The sequence below is a fragment of the Gadus morhua genome, chromosome 11 (assembly GCF_902167405.1).
Source record: "Gadus morhua chromosome 11, gadMor3.0, whole genome shotgun sequence".
NCBI lineage: Eukaryota > Metazoa > Chordata > Actinopteri > Gadiformes > Gadidae > Gadus > Gadus morhua.
The window spans coordinates 10,093,394-10,118,815 of record NC_044058.1 but is presented as its reverse complement, the minus strand read 5'-3'; the positions used below and the strand labels follow the sequence as shown (position 1 = coordinate 10,118,815).

At 44.4% G+C, this 25,422-nt stretch overlaps 1 protein-coding gene across 2 annotated transcripts in view; it reads left to right on the top strand.

The window, feature by feature from the left end:
- The first annotated feature begins 970 nt into the window (after positions 1-970).
- dgkb (diacylglycerol kinase, beta) overlaps positions 971-25,422 on the top strand; it is a 53,410-nt gene continuing 28,958 nt past the window's right edge. Inside the window, exons 1-17 of one of the 2 annotated variants that reach the window (XM_030371141.1) lie at positions 971-1,210; positions 4,070-4,216; positions 9,306-9,382; positions 9,496-9,516; positions 9,764-9,911; positions 11,394-11,552; positions 14,278-14,327; positions 15,327-15,401; positions 15,943-16,062; positions 17,415-17,532; positions 18,254-18,342; positions 18,993-19,109; positions 19,443-19,541; positions 20,297-20,398; positions 21,751-21,824; positions 23,131-23,205; positions 25,183-25,268. In XM_030371141.1, the coding sequence (XP_030227001.1) occupies positions 4,147-4,216; positions 9,306-9,382; positions 9,496-9,516; positions 9,764-9,911; positions 11,394-11,552; positions 14,278-14,327; positions 15,327-15,401; positions 15,943-16,062; positions 17,415-17,532; positions 18,254-18,342; positions 18,993-19,109; positions 19,443-19,541; positions 20,297-20,398; positions 21,751-21,824; positions 23,131-23,205; positions 25,183-25,268 (1,480 nt within the window). In that variant the 5' untranslated portion in view covers positions 971-1,210; positions 4,070-4,146. The remainder of the gene's footprint in view (positions 1,211-4,069; positions 4,217-9,305; positions 9,383-9,495; positions 9,517-9,763; positions 9,912-11,393; positions 11,553-14,277; positions 14,328-15,326; positions 15,402-15,942; positions 16,063-17,414; positions 17,533-18,253; positions 18,343-18,992; positions 19,110-19,442; positions 19,542-20,296; positions 20,399-21,750; positions 21,825-23,130; positions 23,206-25,182; positions 25,269-25,422) is intronic. The other variant, XM_030371142.1, reaches the window with a different exon arrangement.

Here is a 25,422-nt window from a genome sequence, read left to right as displayed (position 1 = left end):
CTTCTCCTCTTCTCAGCGTCTGGTGTTCCTTCTCATACCCTCTCTCTTTTTCCTAAACTCTCCTCTTGAATATGTTTATATTTTCTACGTCTCTCCCTCTTTGTCCATCTATCATCCCAAAGGAGAGAGTGTTCCTATAGTTTGGTCTCCATGGACCGTCCATCTTGTTGAATATCGGCGCTACCGATGTGACACGCTACCGTAACAGGAGTGAGAATGGGGGGGGCTGCTCCGGAACCCCCAGGGTTTAAAGAAGAGGAGAAGGAGGGGAGGGACGTAACATAAGCAGAAAGAGAGAGGGTGAGAGAGGGAGAGAGAGGGAGAGAGAGGGTGAGAGAGGGAGAGAGAGAGAGCATCGGAAATAAATGGACGGTTCGGTGCTTGCCCTCATACACACTCCCTCTCCCTCCTTCATTTTTATCTCACATGCACACCTCCCCATCTCTCCCTCGCTCTCCATTCCCCTCGCTCTCGTTCTCTTGCTCACAATCTCAGTTCTCCGCATCCATCTCTCTCTCCTTTCCTCTCTCTCTAACAATCTTCCCCTTCTAGAGCTCTCTTATCCCTCTCTCTCTTTCTCTCTCTCTCTCCTTTCTTCTCCTCGCTCTTTCACATTCCAACCCCTCTGTCATTCTCATTCAGTATCTCTTGATAGCCCTCTCTCTCTTTTGCCGCTGCATGTCTCTCGCCCCTCACCTCTCTGCCTCCCTCGGTGCTGTCAGGGTGACAGGCGGTCACTGGAAGAAAACACAAAACCCTCAACAAACAGCAGCCTCACATTCTCATAGACTCTCTCTCATTCACTCTCTCTCCCTCTGAATCCCCCCCCCCCCCCCCCCCCCCCCCACCTCCCACTCTCTCACTCTCTTTCACTTGCTGCACACACACTCACATCCATACACAGAACACACCAGTCTCTCTCTCTCTCTCTCTCTCTCTCTCTCTCTCTCTCTCTCTCTCTCTCTCTCTCTCTCTCTCTCTCTCTCTCTCTCTCTCTCTCTCTCCCTCTCTCACACAAACACAAAAGACGATCGTAGGGGTCTCCGCTCCAGCCCCGCGGCGTCGAGATGAACGAGAAGAACATTGTTGATGTGGTGACCGTCGCTTGAGAAGGAGTAAAGATCCAACCTTCCTCCCTCTCCTCTTCCTACTTCTCCTCTTCCATCTCCATCTCCATCTCCACTCGCTTCAGCCGGCGCTGGTGCAGCAGGTGAGTGCCATGTTGATGCTGTTGGCTGTGAAGGCGCTGCTCTCTCTCTCTCTCTCTCTCTCTCTCTCTCTCTCTCTCTCTCTCTCTCTCTCTCTCTCTCTCTCTCTCTCTCTCTCTCTCTCTCTCTCTCTCTCTCTCTCTCTCCGTGCTCTGTCTGCTGCAGTAGAGCCTCAGTGGACCTCTCTCTGCTGAGGTTCTTTCACTGTGGTCACAGGCGGAAAAGGTTCAGATCAAACAGGAACCATTCCACGTGGTTCCCAGGGACTGATGTTTTGTGGACAGATGTTTAGGGGACAGATGTTGGGACTGCAATTTTTGCGCCGTAGATAGCAGACGTGTGGACCTGTTTGAGTTTCTGATTTGCGGTTGTTATGAAACAATGATGCTAGCAATGTATGCACCCAGACTGTTTGTAACGGATTAAAGCTTCCACCAGATCACATACATACAGACAAATATTTACAATATATGGTACCATACGGTTTATTTATATATAGATATATCTATTTTAATTTCTGAGATTAAACACACGAGATGAATGATTGCTCCTAGGCATCGCTGCTAAGAGAAGAAGAAAACAATGTTTACAGTGCATGGGGCTACAGGCGGCACAGTAGCCATCTGTCTAGGCAGACTAGTGTATCCCATACATGTTAATGTGGAGGAACATGTATGCGTTGAAAAGGTTAGGACAGCTCTCAGGGGCACAGTTCGGGCTGCAGATTTGAAAGTTTATGAGTTTAATATTGTCACGTGCACAGAGCGTCAGTATATACTAGAGGACGGTGCTTAATAGTTCATCCATGTTCCTGGTGAGGTGGCTCATGCTTGTAGGGCTATGTGTGTTGATAAACCATATTGGCCCACGACCAATGACTTCTTCTTTCTTGGTCTGTTCATAAATACACCCACACAGTTGATGAAAATATTGTCAAAATAGATGTTTACTTCCATTGATATCATCTGGGGTATATGCAGTGTTGAGTTTGGCTGACAAGCGGAGAGGGAGTTCCCAAAACAAAATCACTTAAAATGTTTAGATTATAATGCATGATTCTTTTATTAAAACGAAAGCCAAAAACACAACTTCAAAAACCGACCATTTAAATAAAGAATTTAATATATCTATTTTCAGTAATCATTCTGCTCCGTATCGATACCCTGTCGGACAGTGAAATATGCCCCCGCTTGTCCTGTACGTTCCTCTGTTGCCATGACAACAGCATCTCTCCATGCGGTTCCTTCCTGCCTCCATGTCTTTCTCCCCACACCTCCCCCTCTCCCTTTCCCTGTCACCCGATTGGCCCTGCTGTCAGGCAGTTTAGGAGGTCCCCTGCACTCTCGACCTACACCGTGTACCGTTTCTTACGATATTTAAGGTGGTCAGTCAGCAGTATTGAATATGTGTAGCAGAAGAGGAGACCCCTCACATAGCAACATTTACCTGACATACTCTGTTTGGAAGTGGCTATTTGTACTACAATATAGGGCTAGAAGGCAAGATAGGAGGCATCATGTTTAGTAAGCGATACTCTGCCATATTGAGAGGTCTCAGCAGAGTTGTATTTCTGTAAAATCCAAAATCCACCTTAATGTAACGTGACCTATGCTAATGAAAACTTTGATTTAGCTACTTCTCGCAGTAGAAACCCTGTGACAGTTTCCAACTCAATTATTTAAAGATTAATTGCGAAACAATGACCAAAAAACATTATCATGATTCATTATCATCATTCAGGCGGTGGTCATTCACGATGTGAAGTAGCGATGTGGAAGCCCTATTGCGATGACTCAAAATGTGTTGCTGTGACCCACGACAATGTAGAAAGTCGGCCATAAGTACTGTAAACAGCACACTTTGTGCGAGTATTGGAACCCCTAGCTCTGGCCGTGTGTGCGTCATTCCATCATTCCTTATAAAGCCAGAGGGCCGATTGAACCGCTAATCCTGGCCATCTTAAACAACCCTCTAAACCAAACATGTTTTTGTTGAAAGTCGACTCCCCTCCATAGAATGGCTTTGACTCGGCACCAGACAGTGTTCCGAAGTTGAGTGGTTGTTATGCACAGAGGAGCGACTTTGTGATTTCGCTAGTAAATCTTATGACGATCCCATATGCAAAAGCATGCAAATGAGTTGGCAGGATCTCTTCATGAGGGTGGGGCTGGGGGTGGGGGCACACCAGTGTGTTTTGTGTACCTGGTGGTCTTTCTAGTTGACCATTTAAAGATGTTCATCTTCTCAACAATCCTATGATGGGTAATATCAAATATAATTTCAGCCGTGTATTTAACTTTTGGTGTTCAAATCACTGTTCAACTATTTATTATTGGATATAATAGTGTGCTAGTTTATTCATTTATCCAAAGCGACTGAAGTTCACTTAGTGAATGATCCAGCCTCTACACCTGGCTGCCCTTGCATAGAAGAGTATAGATGTTGAGTTCAAAACATGTGTATGACACTGAAAACACTGCTAATGGAACAAATCGCCCAACAATGGTTTCTCAGGTCATGTCACTCCAACCCGACATGTTTTTGGGTCTGTAGAGACCTTTTGAGAAGAGTACGAGAAAGATCATAGTCCCCCAACCATTAAGAAAGCACAGGAGTTGAGGGGGATTTCAGAGGTGAGTGGTGCGTGTGTGTGAGTGTGTGTGTGTGTGTAATAATAATAATAATAAATGAAATATATATAGAGCTTAATATGGTACTCTAAGACAGTAGGTAGGTGTGTGTGTGTGTGTGTGTGTGTGTGTGTGTGTGTGTGTGTGTGTGTGTGTGTGTGTGAGTGTGTCTCAGGAGGGGCTGGTGGGGAGGATTCCATGTACAGATGCTGTCGGTTGTTTTCTCCCCAGCGGGGGGGGGCGGGCCAGTGTGTTTCTGAAGGGTGCCATGCCTGCTGGTGATCAGAGAGGAGAGGGCCAGTGACATCATGACAGACCACGACAAGTGGGTCACACTGACCCCCACAGAGTTCTCCCTGCTCCAGGACTACGCCCAGTGTAAGTACTGTGTACGTGAGTGTGTGTGTGTGTGTGTGTGTGTGTGTGTGTGTGTGTGTGTGTGTGTGTGTGTGTGTGTGTGTGTGTGTGTGTGTGTGTGTGTGTGTGTGTGTGTGTGTTAAACTGTGTGTATGTGTGTGTGGGCAGACAGGTGTCGTGACACCTAGATGTTCTTTCACACTGTCAGTGAGTTCCCCTCCAAACTCCATTGAATACATAAGTAGTATTTTTCGTGAAGTTTGCATCAGTACAGCACTGTGTATTGCCCAGTCCATCATACTGTGCTTGGTTCAGTGGTGAAACTCATATTCAAGTGCAACATTTTTCTCTTCACTAGGTTTAATGAAGAGTCTGAATTCAACCATTAGGCAGCGCCAATGTGAAATGTACTAAGAACTGTTTGGGCTCCAAATGTTTAACTTAAAACCCAGAACAACACGCAAACAAACACACACACACACACACACACACACGCACACACACACACACACACACACACACACACACACACACACACACACACACACACACACACACACACACACACAGCAATGTTCTTTCTCAAAATATTTAGTCTTAAAGTAAAGTTTATGTTACCAACAAAATTATTTAAGCATTACATCATTTGGAAAATGATTTATCCTGGTTTGAAGACACCTGCGCGTCGTCTTCACTTGAACAAAATCCTGGGCCCATTTTCACAACCCAAACACAGCAATAAAACTCAAGTCTCGGACACCAAACCACAAATCATGGGTCGGAACCCATCAACCTCACCTTCAGAAAGTGCCTTCCATTCCATCTGTATTAGATCTAGTAATAACCTTTCATAATGCATGTTCATCCCATAAAGATAACAATCCGTCCATATAAAGCCTATGTCAGTGGCCTACCAGGCACAACGTGTTTCAGAGTCAATCCTACCTCACTGCTCGGCTCGTGGAAGTGTGGCTCCATTATGAGCTGTTCACGGTGCCAAGTCAGAAGCTAAATAATTAACGCTTTACGCAGGGGAGCTCTTCTACCCGCAAAGCGTTTTACTTGCCACTGACATTTATTTCCTTTAATTGCTTCTCCTCTGCTGTTCCCCCCACTCTGTATGTCCCACTTATACTGTGCTCATAATGCTATATTAACACTCTTCTAGGCCTTTCGTTTTGGACTCATTTTCATTATTAACAGCCATTTGATTTGCAGAGCTTTTTTTTATCATATAATTCCTGTTGTTTTATAGTTAATATTATGTATTTAATGTGTTTTTAAAAAACTAAAAAATTTAAAGCGGACATGAAATGTGACTTCAGCACCTCCTTAGAGAAAGTGAAGAAAGTGAAGTATGTGTATGATAGACGACTTTGTACATACGTGTTTTACATTATACTTCTCTCTCTCTCTCTCTCTCTCTCTCTCTCTCTCTCTCTCTCTCTCTCTCTCTCTCTCTCTCTCTCTATCATTGTCACATGTCGTAGATAATGGTCGGTATTCTCCTGTACCTATCTTTCCCTCTAGCCTTCCCCCTCATGTTTTGTCTCAGAGTGGTTCATGCTCTCCTGTATTTTCATGTGAGTGGGTTTTCTCAAAGTGAGTATTATCTCTCTCGGCACTACTTTAAGAGTACAATTTTAGCTCATAAGTACGATGGGAAAGGTTATATGATGGTTTTAAGCAGAAATTATTTGCCATATGCATTAGCCACATATATAACAGGCTTGACCTTCTAAAATAGTGTGTTTAAAGGATGATCAACCTTTACTTTACCTCGGTATGCTATGACCAACCAGACAGACACCATTGTACATCATACATTTGAGTGCATGCTGTTAACAAAACCAGAGGAGAAATAAATGTAAATTGTCAAACTTAAGAAATGATCCAACGCCTCCCATTGTTCTGACATTGTGATGGTATACTTGTTTTTGTGCGTCCATGTTGTCATACAAACTTGTTCACATACTTAGCATAACTCATTTGCATGTGTCCATGTGTTTTGCCCACATTTTCTATCCCATCTATTGTTGTGGCTCTTTATGCCTGTTTTTTGTTATTTTTTCTTTCCCAGGTTCGTGACTACTTAACAAACATGGCAGTTCGTTACTGGCCTTGGGGGAGAGGGGGGGGGAGGCTGTGTGTGTGACGATTGCGACGGACAATAAGCACTCCGCTCCCTAATCGTTTTGTGCAGAATAAATGCTAATGACTGTCAGCGGTTGATAATAATACGCACCTCTGCATTATTCCTACCCGGCAACAAATATTAAGGGGACCAGACGTCCCCTTCGTCTCCGTATAGGCTGTCAATACAATATAAAACATTCCTTATTCGAGAAGTCTAAGACTTGTTTTTGGGTGGTTTACCAAAGCTTGAAACACAAAATCTTTTATTACAGGACATTTGCCATGGTAAGAATGTGCAAAATATTTCAGAAACCTTAGCATCAGATAGGTTGTTTATATGAAGAAGACCCAATGACAAGTGTACGCGTTCTCATTTCAGAAATCTTCTCAGGTTACATGTAGGCCTACTCCTTCGCTCGAGTGTGTCATGGGAGAATTGACGGCCGTGCACACAGTGCGCTGTATAAATAATAAATAAATAAATAAAATACCTTAAGTCTTTTGAGTCGAACCAGGCTCGAGGGCTCCGTGGAGAATCTAATCGAAGCAATCTAAACAGAATTGAATGTGTAAAGTAGAGCGGAGGTGAGCGGTGCTCCCCCGCGGTCTGGAACAACACTGTTATGATTCTACACAGGTATAGTGCCCCCGATAAGACATTTATCTTTCAGATCAGCCTCGCGTCTCAAACCGAACTCGCATTGTAAGAAAATCGGAAAAACTAAACTCAGACCAGGGTTGCCGCGGATCTTGAAAAGTCTTAAAAGTCATTAAATTTAATTTTTGATAATCAAGGTCTTAAATGTCTTAAAAAGTCTGGAATTATTGGGTGGGCGGCATTAAATTTAATCGGGGGCAGAATTAATGAGCGGGTGTATATTTGTTCGGTTTTATGTTCTATTTTACGAAATACAATGTCCGATTGGTCACATCGATAGCATTCTTCTTCAGTGTCCGAATTGAACAGTTGGGCGAGTCCGGAATCCAACATGCCCGGCTCCCTCTCGTCATTATCCGAGTCAGTGTCGCTGCTGTTGCCTGGCAGTTCAGTGATTATTCCTGCCTTCGTGAAAGCTTGGACCACAGTTGAGACTGATATATCAGCCCAGGCATCCACGGTCCATTGGCAGATAGTGGCGTAAGTAGCCCGGCGCTGTCTCCCCGTCTTGGTGAACGCGTGTTCGCCTTCTAAGGCCCCGTCCACACGAAGCCGATTTTTTGGTGAAACCGCATAAGTCTTGTCCGTTCGGCCGACCGTCCAGACGGAGCCGGCGAATCCGGTGCCCGAAACCGCACATTTCTGAAACCACCCTCGGAGGTGGTTTCAAATCTATCCGGACCTATGCGGTTTTGTGTTAGGATTCGTGTGGACGTCTGAAACGCTTGATGGTATTAGCCTCCCACCAGCTACGGGACGTCAGAGTTGCGCTGAATTTTTTATTTATTATTTTATTTGAATTCTTTTTGTAGCTTTAAATAAAGCCCCTTAATACATGTAATTACTAACTGTACATTAAAAAGTATTTCTGCTCAATTTAAAAGGTTGAATCTCCTCGTGACTGAATGTTTGTATACAGCGGGCAGGCTTGATGCGCTCCACTTTTTTCTGTGGAGAACCAGCGCCTTGAATACAGCGTTTCTACAGCTCGATGCGGTTTCGAAATGACTCTGTCTTTACGGAGTGCGCCTTATAGTCTTTACGAAGTGCGCCTTATAGTGCGGAAAATACGGTAATTCACTGAGTTCACCAACTAATACTCTTCACTAGAAATGTTGTGTGAAATGATTTTCAAGCAGTCTTGCGGTATCAGCTTGGTAGATGGAACAGCGAGGTGTCCGATAGGCGGAGATCAGCGGGAGTGGCCAGTGAAGCTGTGCATCATGGTGCTTGGTGGGAGTTGTTGTCTTCAATCCACAAGCGCCAAAAAGTCACTTTCTGCCTTTTCTCGGTCAAGACGGCACCAAATTAGAATTTTATTTTATTATTCGACTACATATAGGACCCAGTTTCAATACATATTCATGCCTCCACCGGTGAAATGCTCCTTTAAAGGTATAGACGTCTAGGTTATATAGAAGTTAAAGGTATAGACGTCTATTATATAGAAGCTGAATGTTTCCTGTAAAGGCCTAGCGATTAATCAGACCTTGGTAAAAAAAAACAACAACATTCAATCCATATGCATAGTGTTTGCACTATATTTTGCACTATATTTAAGTTATTTTGTTGTTTTCTGTCATAATTGTTATACCATAAGATTTGTTATTGGTAAGATGGCAGTTGTTAAGAACGTTACTATTCATAATTCAAACTGAATAAAATAATATTGAATTTTATTCAGAGTGAACAGTTATATAGTGTATTGTCTCGATTTATTTGCAACGGTATTGGTATTAAATTTTCCTTTTAGAGGTCTTAAAAAGGTCTTAAAAGTCATTCAATTTGTATTTAAAAAATGTGTAGATACCATGACTCAGACCCTTCGACATAGGCAATCTACAATAAACATTCACAAACATTAACCACAATTCCTGCAATTGTTGCAAATCACAATGTTAGAAAGGTTTAAGTTTGCTTATGTAATTGTCCTACAGGAAAAAGGATATTAACTCTTTTAGACCCTAACCCTAACTCACCTATAGATGAACACCATTTCCATATTAAACATGAACACTATTAGTCAACATGAACACCATTCGTCAATCATTGCAAGACAATTTATTAACTGTTATTAAACTATTAATTGGGAATTTGTTCATTATCGAAAAAGCTTGAATTCTTTAATATGGTTGGTTTAGATGGTAATATCAAAGAATACACAAAAATATAACATTTTGTCCAATTTTACGTGACATTTTGTTGGATGCAATTATCTTCTATTAGTTTCACCTGTGCCACTGAGATGAATCGCTGTTGACTCACAGCGATTTATAATACTGAAATTATAACACCCTCTGGTAATGTGATCCGCAGACTCCACCAAGAAGCTCAAAGATGTCCTCCAGGAGTTCCACGGGGATGGGGTGTTGGCCAAGTACAACCCAGAGGAGGTGTGTACACCTGTCATCAACACGGTTCTCCAGCATCTTTCATTTATTACAAGCAAATCCAAATGTTCAACCTATCACTGGTATCTTTCTCTGTTCTCTGCTGCCTGACACAGAAACAGGAAATCCTTAGCCAGGTAACTGTTGTTCCTACCTTCACTACCAGTAGGGTTGCGCTGCGTGTCTATAGTTCAGGTATTTTTTTTTTTTAACGGCAAAGTAAAATGTTAACCGTCCTGACACTCATGTATTATTTATTAAAAAATTAAATTCGAGAAGCAATAAAATGGAAAGGTTACTTAAAAGAAGGCTTCCCATTATAAGGGCAGGATTGTTTGATGACTAAAATAAAACTTGCTGTTTTCTGTCTGGTGTATTTTCCAGGAGATTGACTTTGAGGGGTTTAAGGTGTTCATGCAGACCTTCCTGGAGAGCGAGCTGCCTGAAGAGTTCTGTCAGCATCTCTTCTTGTCCTTTAGCAACAAGGGTCCCAGACCCAGTCCCTCATCCTGTGACAAGCCCAAGGTGTCTGGTGAGTGTATTCACAGCCCTGCACCCTAACAAGGCTCCCAGTTGTTTCTTGTTGAGGTCATGGATCCATGAATATAGATAAGACACGCTTGTCTCCACTGCTGCTCCACTTTTCTGTTTGGAAAGCGTTTCCAGACAATTTTCCACAACTGTTATATCTACATTAGCTTCTGGCAGCCCAACTGGCACTAGTGGGTTACTAGATGTCTTCTTTTTCAAAGGGGGCTAAGAGGTTTTCTCTCAGCTGTTGTTTTAATCGAGTCATCAACTAAAAACCCACCCTTCGTTCTTCGTTGCTATTCTAATGATTTCAGAGGAGACTGAAAGGGGACAATGAAGGCAATTTTTGCCTTCATCGTATAATAATGTTGCTTTACCAGTTGAATATGCACATCATTCCAAGTACTTGCATTATGATTTTTTTTTTCAACCCCGAAGATAACTAATGCCACAATATATATGCAAAAAAAAAAAATGGACACCAGTTTGTGGGTTAATTTTAGGGTCAGTGCATGAAGCCACAAAGTGATTAACTTGTTTGGCTGTGATAAGTCACTTAGTTGACCGAGATTTACAACAGGCAATTTCAAAATCTTTCTTTCATTGAATTAATCAAAATGCCTGTTTTTAATGCCAAACTACCCTTCCAAATAATATGTACATTGATTGTTTCTTCAGAGGTGCTATAGTACAAGGCCACATGACTCCAGCCGTTGTTTGACCCAGTTAATGTCCAGAGTGGCCCAGAATGCTCTGGAGTTGTGAGCGAGTGTTGATTGGTTCATCATTGATCTGATGTCAATCAGCAGGAGCTAGTGTGTAGGCTCCTGCCAATGTTTTGGTTTATGACTCACCAGGAGAACAAGCACTGTCCACTGTATATAGATAGAGCAGGACAGTGTAGGTTCCTGTCTGAGGGACATTTTCTTTGAAACCCTAACCCTAACCCTAACCTTACCCTAACCTTACCCTAACCCTAACCCTAACCTAACCCTGACTGCTCCTGACGAGCTGGCTGTCTCCTTGGGTGGTTGACTCCGCCGTCGGTGTGTGAATGTGTGAATGAATGGTTGTTAGTCGCTCTGGATAGAAGCGTAAGCAAAATTCCCCTAAATGTAAAATGTTTGGTGCTGGCATCGGGGGGGATATCCCGGGATACCCTATAGATGCATTACAGTGAATAATGAGTTCATTTTGAGCAGGCCTATAGTGTTAGGTCCTTCTACAATCGTATGCTGATCGTACAAATCCAAACCACCCAAGGAAAAAAAATAAATAAATGGCATTAGAGCTGAGACCAACTGCAACTGTAACCCTCTCTATACACACATAGCCCCCAACAGCCCCCCACAGCCAGCGGACCCCCTCCTATCCAGGGTCTGGGAGAGCAGAGCAGAGCAGGCCTGCAGGGCCATGAATATTAGATGCGGCGGTGCTGGTGGTGATGGAGCCGCTGACCTTTCCTCCGGGGATCTCTCTGCAGGGCTGAAGCTGATAAAAGGCACGTCGACCCCCCTGAAGACCCCCCCCCCGGCGGCGGTGGTGGCGGCGGCGTCCCTGCCCCTGAACTCGGTGCAGCTGAAGGACATCGTGTGCTACCTGTCCCTGATGGAGGGCGGGCGGCCTGAGGACAAACTGGAGTGTGAGTGGTATACGAACCCCGCCTCCTCCTCCTCCTCCTACTCCACCTCCTGCTCCACCTCCTTCTCCTCCTCCTACTCCACCTCCTCCTCCTCGTCTGCCCTCTACTCCACCCGCTCCTTCTCCTCCTCCCCCCCGGCCTCCTTTTCTGCTTCCCCCCTCTCCGCCTTCACCTCCTCCTCCTCCTTCACCTCCTCCTCCTCCTCCTCCTCCTCCTCCCCCTCTTCAATCTCTTCCCGCTTCTCTGCCTCCTCCACCACCTCCTCCTCTTCCACTTGCCCCTCATTCTCCTCCTCCACTACCTCTTCCTCCTCCTCCTCTGCCCCCTCATTTTCCTCCTCCACCTCCTTATCGGCGTCCTCCTCCTCCACCTCCTCCTCTGCTTGTGTCGTTCTGTTGTGTTAAACACCCTCTACAGTCTTTTCATTCTCCTATCATACATGTAGTTGCAGAACACACGGGCACTTTGTTGAATTAAAACATCTAGAGAAAAACATATAGTCCATAGAAAAGGTATTCTTTAATAAATATGTGTGTGTGTGTGTGTGTGTGTGTGTGTGTGTGTGTGTGTGTGTGTGTGTGTGTGTGTGTGTGTGTGTGTGTGTGTGTGTGTGTATGTGTGTGTGTGTGTGTGTGTGTGTGTGTGTGTGTGTGTGTGTGTGTGTGTGTGTTTTTGCGTGCTTGCATGTAGTCAATTGTAGATATCAATTGGATAGTGTTATGTTATTAGACCTTGTTTGTGTTTCTCTTTTGCCAGTTATTTATTAAAGCATCATATTATTATTCTCCTTTTTGATGGGAGCCCCCTAGCCTCCCTTTTATTATTTAATAGTACAACTGTGTGTTTTTTTCTCTCTGCGAGTCTTCCTCTCCCTCTCTCCCTCTCTATTTATCTTTTTATTATTTCTCTCCTCTGACAGCAGCCGACCATTTGCTCTCCTAGCAACCGTTTAGCGCCTCGTGTTCTCAGCTTAGCGAGGTCCTCATTAGCATATCGACAGCACACATCTCCGTATTCCATTCATCACATCATGAATTCAGCAGGCAGGCCGCACGCAACTTAATGCTACAATAAGATTAAAGTTACATTACTGCCATTGCATTACGGAGCCACATTATGGAGGGAGATGCGCATTCATTAAGGATAGGGAAATGTGTAAATAATTCAGAAGGCGTGATGTGCATAGCTGCACATCATGACGTTGGCTGTAGTTTTTTTTAACTACCACCACTGCAGATGTGTCTATAAAGCCATGTGCCCCCAGCCGCCGCCACCGCCACCTTCCTCCCCCTCTATGTAGTCACCCTCCTTCTCCTCGGGTCTACATCAAGCAAATGCAGCCCTCTGCTGGTTGTTGGAGGAATCACACCATTTTCAGACTGGCATAATGTTTGTGTTGTTGATGCGTTTAGCTTCTGGCCACAATTTGGCCTACATTCAGGAGAGAGTCGTTTTTACATTAAAAAAAAAGACCACCAAATATATATTTAGCACGCAACTTATAGCTAGGCTAAACCAACCAACTGCCGAAACCCTGTTTAGTCCAAGACAAATTGTACCATCCTCCTGTAGCCATTTAGTTCACCACAAACACCTCGGAAATCTGCAGCTTACCACCGCTTTTCGTACTGTTCCGTTTCAACACCTAGCTCAGCCTGTGGGTGTGGGAGTGGGACGAAGCACCACACTCCACACACTCCTCACACTCTATACACACACACATAGGCACACACACGCACACAGCAAGAGGAAGCTGTCAACTTGCTCCTCGTTAGTGGATTGATCTAATAGATCTTTGACGTCAGCACTCGATGACATCAGCGGCTGTGAGCCCCCTCATCGACACCTACACACTCACACTCAGGCATGCACGCACGCAGGCCTGCTTCCACGCAGATACACACATACATGCACGCAGACACACACGTACACAAGTGCACACACGCACATTCACAAATATACACACACAGAACCACATTCACACACACACACACACACACACACACACACACACACACACACACACACACACACACACACTCAACCACACATATATATAGACATACACACAAACTCAAAACAGCCATGCACATGCCTCACAGACACACAATACACCCACACACAGACACAATAAAACATCAAATAAACTAAAAGACACACAAAATAAACACACACACATAAACACCACTAAAGCCCCAATAAAGTAGTTTTACCAGCCAATCACGACCACAGTACCGGGGGTCTAAAGGAGCGCGCACCATAGCACTAGCATAGTAATGGAGTAGTTTAGAAATGGATATTGTTGTTTATGACTGTTTCAATATTTCGCTATGACGCCATAGCCAGTTGATAGGGAAGTTATGCATTGCCATGGAGATGTGCGTGCAAGGAATAAAGCACTGTTTTTTATTACTCTGGCGATGAGCGTGAGCATGTTTTATACCTCTGCGATCGATTGCAAGTGGGAGAAATTGATAAGGGCTTTCTTTGTCAGACGCTCATTTAAAACACAACCCAACAGCAGCTTCTCGGGTGCAGTGTGTCTGCCTGTTGGGGGTGTAAAGCTTGCATGGTTTTAACGGGTGTGAAAAGCAAAGGGCTCTCTTGTCTCCATCACAGCACCCAGCTGATTCTGACTGTGTGCTCTTTGCTCTGGTTGTCTTATCTCCATCTCAACACCCAGATGATTCTGACGATATGCTCTCTGCTCTGTTTGTCCCCCAAGTCATGTTCCGTCTCTACGACACCGACGGGAACGGCTCTCTGGACAGCTCGGTAAACAAACCTTTGTGTTTCGCTTCTGTCAAATTTGTTTATTTAAAGTGCAGAGTTGTTTATTCAGTGTTTTTTTTGTGTATGTGTACAGCCCTTTTGTTATCTTCAAAGAGACATCTTCTATTGAGGTTGCGCTCCATGCAGTGCACTTGCTGACTACAGTAGTCTACCCTTTCTCTGGAGACGACATGTTAATTGTTCTGCCATTTGTTTCCTCCTTAAAGAAACAATGTAATTAAACCATCAATGTCACAGAGCTGTGTTTATTATTGCCCTTTGTGGATCTAATGGGTCGATGAGACACATTTACTCAAATAAAAGATAGACCTTGCGTGTCTTTGTATATTGGATTGGGTTATACCGTCGGAAATATATTTCTTGAAAGTGCATATCATTCATTGTCAGATTCGAGATTCCTTTATGTTAAAAGACACAATTTTATTTTCAAAGCTTCTTTTTATCCTTGTTGAATAATTTTGTTTCCAAACGATCTGTCCTTCTGGGTTGCAGTAGGGTTCTGAACAAAGGTTTATTTGTTAGTCCAATTCTAATGTAACAGCATGTAGAACGTAATGCACAGTGTCCTCAGGTGTGGGCTAGTTAAAGTGTCCTTATAGAACCATGATTAGGGATGTTTCTTTATGTTATGCAATGTCTTGGTCGAGTCATACATTTATTTGCAATGTCCCATTAGCTCGATATTGAAATTTGTGATCCAGAGGTTGTTACTTGCATTACAATGCATTGTAGTTACAGATAACAATAACAACCATAGCAAAAACAACAATTCAACCAATTTATACAGCAGAATTATAAATAGATACACAAATTACCATAAGCCTAACCCTACCATTTACCAGAAAATAAAAAAAAGCTAAGAAGTCACTTAGCTAAATGTGTTTCAAAACAAGTCCTGAAGCAGCAGTAGCGGTGCAGGAGATGTGGTAAGAGTAGAACTGGAACCTGCAGTGGTATAACAGTACTTGGGTCTGTGTGCAGGAGTTGGAGCATATCATCTCCCAGATGATGCACGTGGCTGAGACCCTGGAGTGGGATGTGACCGAACTCAAACCGGTGAGAGTCAATAATCCACTGTACAGATCAGGGGGGATTCCCTCCCGCCCACACTATTCATAGGTCACACATCACAGCGTCCAGCGGTTATCTCCGTCCCACGCACTATGGCCCACACACTGAGTCCCGCCACTTTTTTTGATTTCCAATTCTTTATGAACTGGAACATGATGGTCCCATTAGACTGTACTTTGAACACTATCCAAGGACAGTGATGTATTCTGAGAATGTGATGACATTCCTGCTAAAATGTCAATGACGTTGTTTGTAATTTTATATCGGAGATAAAGCTGTTTTGTTATGTTGAGCATTACTGTATTTTATGATTATTGTTTAAAATTGTTGATGATGTAACAGTTCTTGTAACGTGTATAGAAGTACTGACATTTGTACATTGAAGAGGAACTCAAAGCTCAATTAACCAATCAATAATCAAATGAACAAAAACAAAACAATGAAAACCATAGAGTACATGTTTCATTACCAGGGGCACTATGGGATATGTAGTTTGAATGACACAGCTCCCCATGTGTGTCTCCAGATCCTCCAGGAGATGATGCAGGAGATCGACTACGACCACGACGGGGCCGTATCCCTCGAGGAGTGGATCCAGGGGGGCATGACCACCATCCCCCTGCTGGTCCTGCTGGGCCTCGAGACGGTGAGTCAGCACAAACCTAGGAGCACAGATCATGAGTCAGCAGACCCAGATCATGAATCGTAAGAAACCAGGTGACCAAGATCACCAGTCATCAGAATCCAGGACGCTGATCACAAGTCAACAGAAATCACAGACCCAGTTCATGAAACCGTGATTCCTCCTGGAATACACTCACACATACAAATGTAGGCAAATGAAAGGAAGTTTGAGAATTGACCTAGCAACTTTGTGATTGCGGAAAAAATACATACCATCTTGTATGGTTCATGGCTCATTGTGCTCATTGGTCATTAGAAAAACAGAGGCTTTGCCAAGCTGCTAAGGAAGGAATTCACACATCAACCATTAGTTTGGAGTTGGTCTGCAGTCGATTTCAGTAGATGAATAACAAGTATTGCCCAACAGCTATTACCCCTCTATTATTAACCACCTGGAGAACAGCACAGAACAGCCACTTGTCTCAGGCACTCTCGTAGCGTGACATGGTCATGTCGGTGAACTGGGAGGCCAGTCTATGGTCACACATAGTTCAAGAGGCTCGATGAGATCCGAAATGAATGAAGAGGTATTTACATGACATGCTCAGATTAAATTTGCCCTTCTCAAGCTGTACTTGATGGGTTTGGAAATGAGGTTCCTCGGTTTAGTGACCCTCTGCTTAAACTTACCAGGTCAGCATGGATACATGTTCACTGAACAGTTCGTCATAATGGAGAAATCCCTAATACACGTAGAAGGCAGGGAACACGTTTGGCCGCTAGATGGCGCTGTGTGCTCAGTTCCTGCATGTGGCGTTCGGACCAACAGGTGTATTGTCATTTGTTATTTTTGCTATTATGCATAGGCAGATTGGATTAAATTAATTCATTGATACCTTTACTGTATTGGGTGGAGAGCCATCTGACTCCCCAGTTAGGGTTCAGTTATTATATTTATGACGTCAACAAACAAAAATGTGAGCATGTCAATCAATCATCACCGTATTTATTTTATTCCATTCTGGCCCGTGATTGGGGAATTATATATTATAAATGTTATTTCTATAGGGCAGCTTGTTCACCATCGCAAACAAATACATGTATGAACTCAACAAAGAGAAAATGTTATGATTCACTCATTATTTAATTCAGAAGACTCAATTAATCAATTAATCCAGTAACTAATTGGTTTCTAATATGTGAATTAACGGCGGTTTTAACCGGTTAATCAGTCATGGTATTAAACTCATTCTCTCCTGCTCTCTCTCTCTCTCTCTCTCTCTCTCTCTCTCTCTCTCTCTCTCTCTCTCTCTCTCTCTCTCTCTCTCTCTCTCTCTCTCTCTCTCTCTCTCTTTCTCTCTCTCTCTCCTCCAGAATGTGAAGGATGATGGGCAGCATGTGTGGAGGCTGAAGCACTTTAATAAGCCGGCCTACTGCAACCTGTGTCTCAACATGCTCATCGGCCTGGGCAAGCAGGGCCTCTGCTGCTCCTGTGAGTTGTGGTACCTCAGAGCGCCGTGCCGCCTAAACTGTGGATATTTAGTGTCCCGGTCAGGACACATTTACTACTTTACTACTGTAAAGGCAAGGGGTAGAACGTTGGCAGAGGCACATTGCATGCAGGACATACTGGCACACAATACACTTTAATGCATCTTCCGTCGTTATGGACGGACGAGCTATGTTGAAGTCTTGTGGAGTTGGAGAGATTGAATTACATGATCACCATATCCCAGAGGCAGATTATTTTGTTGATTTCATTCGCAAAACAATATATTGACTTGAACCGTTTTAATTCTGTCTGGTTTTGAGCACCTTTAATACACTGTATTTATCTTTGTTTTAAGTGTTAAAACTAGGTTGGTCACCCATGGACACATTCAAACGACCTCACAGAGACAAATATATATGTATATTTATTTATACATTTATTACATTTCAGTAACTTTTCTTAGATTGCATTACGCAAACCTCGTTCAATACACAACATACCAATGACAGAACAAATCTGGCCATATATAGTGCTTTACAGGCAGGGATCACATGTTAAAATTGTGATTGTGAAAAAGAATACATTTAAATGGACTCTGATTCTTAATTGTGCTTTAGTTTTTCTTGTTGCTGTTGTGTTGTTGTCCTTTTCCACAAACACTTGCGTTACTGTTACAGTCATAATAAAGATGTCCTTTTTCCCTCTCTTTTCATCATTCTAGTCTGTAAGTATACGGTCCACGAGCGCTGCGTGGCTCGGGCGCCGGCGTCCTGCATCAAGACCTACGTCAAGACCAAGAAGAACACGGAGGTGTGTCCGATTAGAGAGCTGGCGGGCAGGCACGCTCGGATCAGAGCGAGGGACCCTCTGCCTCTAATAGAATTAACACGACTCAATCTGCCACTAAGCATTGATAATTACAGCGCTAAGCTCCACAACACTGCGGCTGATTACCAGAACCTGCTTTGTTTGCTTTTGGATGCTTTTTGTCCTTTTTCTCTTTTTCAAGCTGGTGTTTCTGTTAATGGCGTTTTTATTTTGTTATTTGTACCCTATTAATGGCTCCTCTTTTCTGTATCGATCGTTTGTCATCTTTTATAATTTTGCTTTGTTCTTTCTTCCTCATTATTATTGTCTTTCATTTGTCAGTTCCATTTTTCTTTGTTTGCCTTTCTTCACTTATTTTCTCTGCTTGCTTTTTCTTGCCCATTGTTTCTCCCTTCGTCCTTTTTCCCTTCTAGCTTTCTTTGGATTTGTTCTGTTTGTCTGTTTATTTTTATTATTAATGAATGAAAGACAACTGTTTTCCTTATTTCCTTTGTTGTTTCTTTCCCAAACATGTTTCCACTAACACGGATTGTCCTCCTTCCTGCTCTTACCCATGTCTTTGTCTTACGGCAAACAACTGCTGTAACCTCTTCTTCCTCTCCATCTCCCCCCCCCATGTCTCCTCTCCGCAGGTGATGCACCATTTCTGGGTGGAGGGGAACTGCCCCACCAAGTGTGACAAGTGTCACAAGACCATTAAGTGCTACCAGGGTCTGACTGGGCTTCACTGCGTCTGGTGCCAGATCACGGTGCGTGGACACCCAGGGAGATGACACACAGACTTTCTGCCTCATTATTTTCCTACTGTTTCTTGTTTAGAGTTTATGCTTTTGCACCTTTTTGTTGCCTTCTCCACGTACCCCGTCGCCAATTTACACCCGGCAGAACACACACTTGTTTACCGTCGACGGCTGACACGAACGCCACCACAAACGTCACAGTTTAATGTACAAAGAAAAAAAGAGGGGGGAAAAAAACAGAAAAGCATGCCTGGAAATGTACGGTGTGATTGAAACGATTGAGATTGTTGTTTGGTAGCGAGGAGCGGGCTGTTAATACGTTGTCTTCACCTCCTCCTCCAGCTCCATAACAAGTGTGCCTCACATGTGAAGCCGGAGTGCGACTGCGGGCCCCTCAAAGATCACATCCTACCGCCTAACACCATTTGTCCCGTGGTGCTGGTGAGTCCTCGTTATAGGGGTTAAAGGTCACCGGGCTGCAACGTCCACCTGTCTCGCATAATGACTCCTAATGAGATGGACTGTTTTTTCTTAGAGGGAAGTCATTGAAGGGATGTTTGAAAAGATAATTGAAAAGAAAAGGGGCATTGTACCGTAGACGGTCACAAATGCAACCGATCCTCGGTCTCAGATGATTGTGTTCTAAACACAGTCTCCTCACCCTCCACAAGCCTGCAATCACATTATGGTCGATCAATGCATCGGCTTAGTTTTATTGCAGAATCTGTGTTTTTGAAGATTGTGTAATTGCCTCCACAGAAATGTTATGAATTAATTTGTAATTGGTAATGAAATGCATAATGACCGAATCTGTTAACCCTAACCCTGTATACTTGGCCAGGGCACTCCTAAACATATTACTTTTATCTCAATTATTCTTTCTCTGGTTAAATAAAGGTTAATAACATAAAATGAAAGTATATATTTTTATATCATTCTGGTACATTTACATCTTTTTTACCAACACAACTCATTCAAAAGCTTATAATGAAATAACTATCAAACCCATAACTGTATTTCACCTATGAACAGGGCAATTCATATATTCAATTGGATCTCAAACATACTGAAATGTATTTCCGTAGTGCTGAAAGTATTAAAGCAGTCGACAATATGCGAACAAACCCAACATTGTTGATCAACATCTCTTGATGAAAAATTCAGCCTTAAACATTGACCTTTGACCCCCGCTGCAGGAGAGGCAGTCGACAGTGCGGAAGGACTCCAGATGCAGCCAGACAAGCCGAGGGAAGATGCAGAGAGCCAACTCTGTCACCGTGGATGGCCAGGGCCTGCAGGTGAAGCGCCAAAGCATCCTCATTATTAACACACACGCCTGAAACGCTTCTCGGTGTGCTGTTGAAGATAGACAACTCAGACGCTTAGGTCCCTTGAACCCAGGGTCAGCGTTTTGTCTCAAGAGGATAATATGCAGGGGGAATTAAAGAAGTGATTTTGAAAAAAACACTTTGCTCGTTCCTTAGTTCACACGTTGGTCATCGTAGTCCAGAGGAGAGCACACAGAATACGTTTTACAAAACAGGCCTTCAGAGACATAAAATCTGAAGAATACTATGAGTGTCATAATCATATGACAGATTTCTATCAGATAAAATGAATGAAACACTGTCATGGAGAACACTCAAACCCCAGTCTCCCATTCCATGTATATTCAGCACCTGCCCACGGCCCTAACCTCACCACGCGTTCACGTCCATCAGGCGAGCGTATCGCGACGACAGAGCCCTATCTGGTGTCCTCTGTGGCCCCCTTCATTGGTCCGGCCCTGGTGTGTCTGGCAGAGAAGAGAGAACAGCACACACATGGATCATACCCCGACCCTCACATCCATCTCTGCCTCAGGCCAGCAAAGCAGCGTAATAATCAGGATTATTATTTATAATTACAGGAAGTAATGGATCACTGGCGAGGCAGACAGGGGGCTCATTAATCCAGCTGGGGTTAGGGGGACCAGGGGGAGGGGGGGGGGGGGGGGGACGTACAGTAAGCACTTCGTCTGTGTCAGGAAGAGCGCGCCGAGTCCTTACAACTCGTAATGGCAGGAAGGAGTCGTATTCAAACGGGACCTCGGGATTAGAGGATTGTTTACGTTTGTGTGAGTGTTTGTGTGCGTGTGTGTGTGTATGAGTGTGCGTGTGTGTGTGTGTGTGTGTGTGTGTGTGTGTGTGTGTGTGTGTGTGTGTGTGTGTGTGTGTGTGTGTGTATGTGTGTGCGTGTGTGTGTGTGTGTGTGTGTGTGTGTGTGTGTGTGTCGTAAGCTCCGCCTCCAGCAGTGTTGCGTCAGCCCGGCTGACGGTTAGTTAGCGACAGGAAAGCGGCGTCCCTGGTGGACACACCGGACGCCGCCGCCCGAGATGAAGCTCTGGTTAGGGGGGCGGCGGCATTAAAAACTTTTGGGAGCCGCGTCTGAGTTATGAGTCATGTTGTTGACTTATTGATTCACTCTGAGAGCGATGGGTTCGCTGCGTCCTTTTTTTTTGTTACGCGAGAAAATCAATGACGACCACAATAAATGCTAAAATATTTGGCGGTAGTCTTTATAGTATTTGCCGACCTAGGGTAGGGAATAAGTGCATAAAGGGATTCTGAACCGTCTATTTACCCTGATAAATCTTTCTTTCTGTTTGTAGATAACAACATTAGAGGGCACTCATCCTCTGCTGGTGTTTGTCAATCCTAAAAGTGGGGGCAAGCAAGGCGAGAGGTAAGCCCCGGCTACCGTCCACCTCCACCAGCAGGACTCATACAGAACCCTCTGATGAGCCTGGCCTGGCCTAGAAGGGAGAGGGAGAGAGAGAGAAAGAGAGAGAGAGAGAGAGAGAGAGAGAGAGAGAGAGAGAGAGAGAGAGAGGGAGAGAGGGAGAGAGGGAGAGAGGGAGAGAGAGAGAGAGAGAGAGAGAGAGAGAGAAGAGTGTGAGAGATACAGAGGGGTATATCCAGAGAGAGGGAGATGCAGGGAGAGATACGGAGAGAGAGATACGTAGGGAGAGTGATACAAAGAGAGAGATCGATACAGAGAGAGATACAGAGAGAGATAGATACATAGGGAGAGAGATATAGAGAGAGAGATACAGAGAGAGAGATAGAGAGAGAGGGAGATACAGAACGAGAGAGATACAGAGAGAGAGAGATACAGAGAGATAGATACATAGGGAGAGAGACACAGAGAGAAGAAGATACAAAGAGAGAGGTGGGGGGGGTTAACTCTGAACCAAATGGTTCAGTGTCTGAACCCCCAATCTCCACAGTCTAAACTATAGGCCTCCCTGAGCAATATGCCCCTAAACCCCTACCTGCTCCTTAATTACTATTAAGGAGCTATACTTAATGAATGAATGAATGTTAGCTGTAAGTCGCTTTGGATGAAAGCCTGTTCTAAATGACTTGTCCAGGAGTTAGAAATAGAGTAGCATTTCTCCAGCACACCAACTACCCCAGGAGTGTCTGTGTGCTGGAGCGCCCCCTCCGCCCCCTAAGCACTCTGCTCCGTCACGCTCCTGGCCTGCAGTGGTAGTGGTAGTGAGACGCAGCGCCTCCACCACCACCACCCGACCTCCTTTATTTGACCCAGGGCTAATTGGGTTATTACTGAAACATATTCGTCCCCGCCCTATTATGGCGAGACTCATCTGTTTAAATTATGAGATCAAAGTATGACTTGTGCTAGTTGATGTAATGAAATTGAAATTAAAATAAATTAGTCTTTCTAATGGCCACCTCCTCAAGGCCCTTTTGGCTGAGGCCCACCCCGCTGCCCGGTCCGGCTCACTGTCAGCCTATGATTGGATATTTGTCTGTGTCTGTGCTAATATGACAAAACGTCCCACTAATACGCCCGCGTGGCTCGGGGCCCTAAGCTGCCCGCTATTTGAATCTGGACGGAGCTTTGTGAAGATATGTTTTTTTCTTCCGTATTCTTTGGCTTTGGATGAATCGGTTAACGTTTCATTTTCGTTTCGTTTTTTTTTGTCTTGATTCTGGATTCTCGCCCTTTTTTTTGTTCTCTCCAGGATTTATCGGAAGTTCCAGTACCTTCTGAACCCGAGACAGGTGTACAACCTGGCCAAGACCGGACCCATGCCGGGGTAAGTCATTCAGATACGCTTTAGGGGCCACATTGTGGCGATGAATTAAAAAGATGTGCACACAGACACTAACAGACACACACACACACACACACACACACACACACACACACACACACACACACACACACACATACACACAATGAAACACACTCTCCCATTGCAGGAGAAGATATGCTTATAATCATTCATATATACCCATCCACATGCACACAACACACTCAATAAAAAAGACCCTACATCAAATCTTGAGATAAACGATTTTACAGATATGACGATGCGCACGTACACATACTGACATACACACACACAAAGACAATCCTCACGCACAATGGGCGTAACCCCCAACATATCCCGGTAGGACCACACTAGGCGTGATTAACAGACAGACAATGCGGGGCATTCTCGACCATGGTTATCGTCCCATCGCCTTATGTTTGCCTCACCTATCATGTGGCATACGCTGAAGTGTGTTTACTGACACCCCTACACGCCGGCGGCTCTCACACTGCACACACATAATTGCCACGATCACTTGCAAGGGAGGAGGCCTTTGTGATTGGACCAACAGTCGGGTGGGCACAGACAATTAGGAACCTTAAACTTTAGCCAGCCGCTCCCCAGGTGCCGTGCATGAGCGAGCGTGTGCACGGATGCGACCCGACCCGCATTGCGATGTGACCATGCATACGGACGCTAACATCTGTTTTGCATAGGCAGCAGGTATCGCCCGGCACTGTTGTTGTCCACACCTGTGATTAAAGGACGGGGCAAGGACTGTTGACATGCATAAGAATTCTGCTGCTTCTTTACTCGCTGTCCATCAGCCTTCATGGAACCGCCGTGCTCGCGCCTTGTTTGGCTCTATTTAGGTTTTGGGAAAACAAAAATATGCGTGTGGGCAAAAAATATGAATATACAATGGCATATGCACGGCCAACTGGGCATGAAGGGGCATATCCAAATTCCATTTTTAATACCGTCTCTCTGGCATAGCATCACGAGGACTCTGCCAACACCGCTCCCGGTCGAGCGGCTGACCTTGTCCGCCATTTTGTCTTCTGCTTCCTATTGATTTTCATGCGTGTGGCGACAAGATCACTCGTATTGAACCCTGCGTTATTCTCTGCGACGAGACGAGGCGAGTCACCGCACTCGCTCCCCCTGAAAGCCCTGGAACATTCCGGATGACCTTGTACATCCCTCGTCATAACCTTGTTAATGTTTCCTCAAGTGCACGTATTAGCGGGGTGACCGGTCATAGGTGACGAACACTGTAGGCGGAGGCAGCCGCGCACCCTGCTGTCAATTAGCTGCGAGGCTAACGCGATTACGGCAAATTAAGTGTTTGCTTCTTCTCGGTATTTAAATGTGCTCCAAGTTGCCTTTCATGTCGACGGCCGTCTGTTTTGAGTCTAATATGGTTTTCAGTCCCAGTTGGAGAGTAATTGAGCGGATCATTTATCCACCATGCGAAGGCTGCAGGCCGACTCATTCAGTTAGTGCGTTGTTATTGTGAAGGAACGGAAGACGTTGGTCTGAACATTGCCTGTAATGACCCAATTAGCCCGCTAACAGGCAGCCTATCCGACTGAATGAGGAACTGTCCGTGCAACATGCAGCTTGTTGGTAGGGAGGCGCTAATAAATTAGGCTTGGATGTGGTTTTTAAAACAGATTATATTTATTTAAAAATAAATTTGAAATAAGCTGTGCCTGTTTAGGAGTTTCCATACTCATTGAAAAAATATATTTTTGCGTAGTGTGTGTGTGTGTTTGTGTGTGTGTGTGTGTGTGTGTGTGTGTGTGTGTGTGTGTGTGTGTGTGTGTGTGTGTGTGTGTGTGTGTGTGTGTGTGTGTGTGTGTGTGTGTGTGTGTGTGTGTGTTTGTGCGTGAGTCTGCTCTGGGATTGTGTGTGTCTGTGCGTGTACTTCTATGTGTGTGCATTGCTAACATCCCTTTGTCTCTGTGTTGACAGGTTGAACTTCTTCAGAGACGTTCCTGACTTCCGCGTGTTGGCGTGCGGCGGAGACGGAACGGTTGGTTGGATCCTGGACTTCATCGGTAACCACGCACAGTACAGAACATCTAACACCAGACTCCCCCCCCCCTTCACTAACACCACCAAAACCCAACCGCCATTCAAGTTTCCATTTCAAAACAGAACTGGAATTTTTTTTGGCTTTTTAATAAGAAAATACAGATTCCCAAACAAACT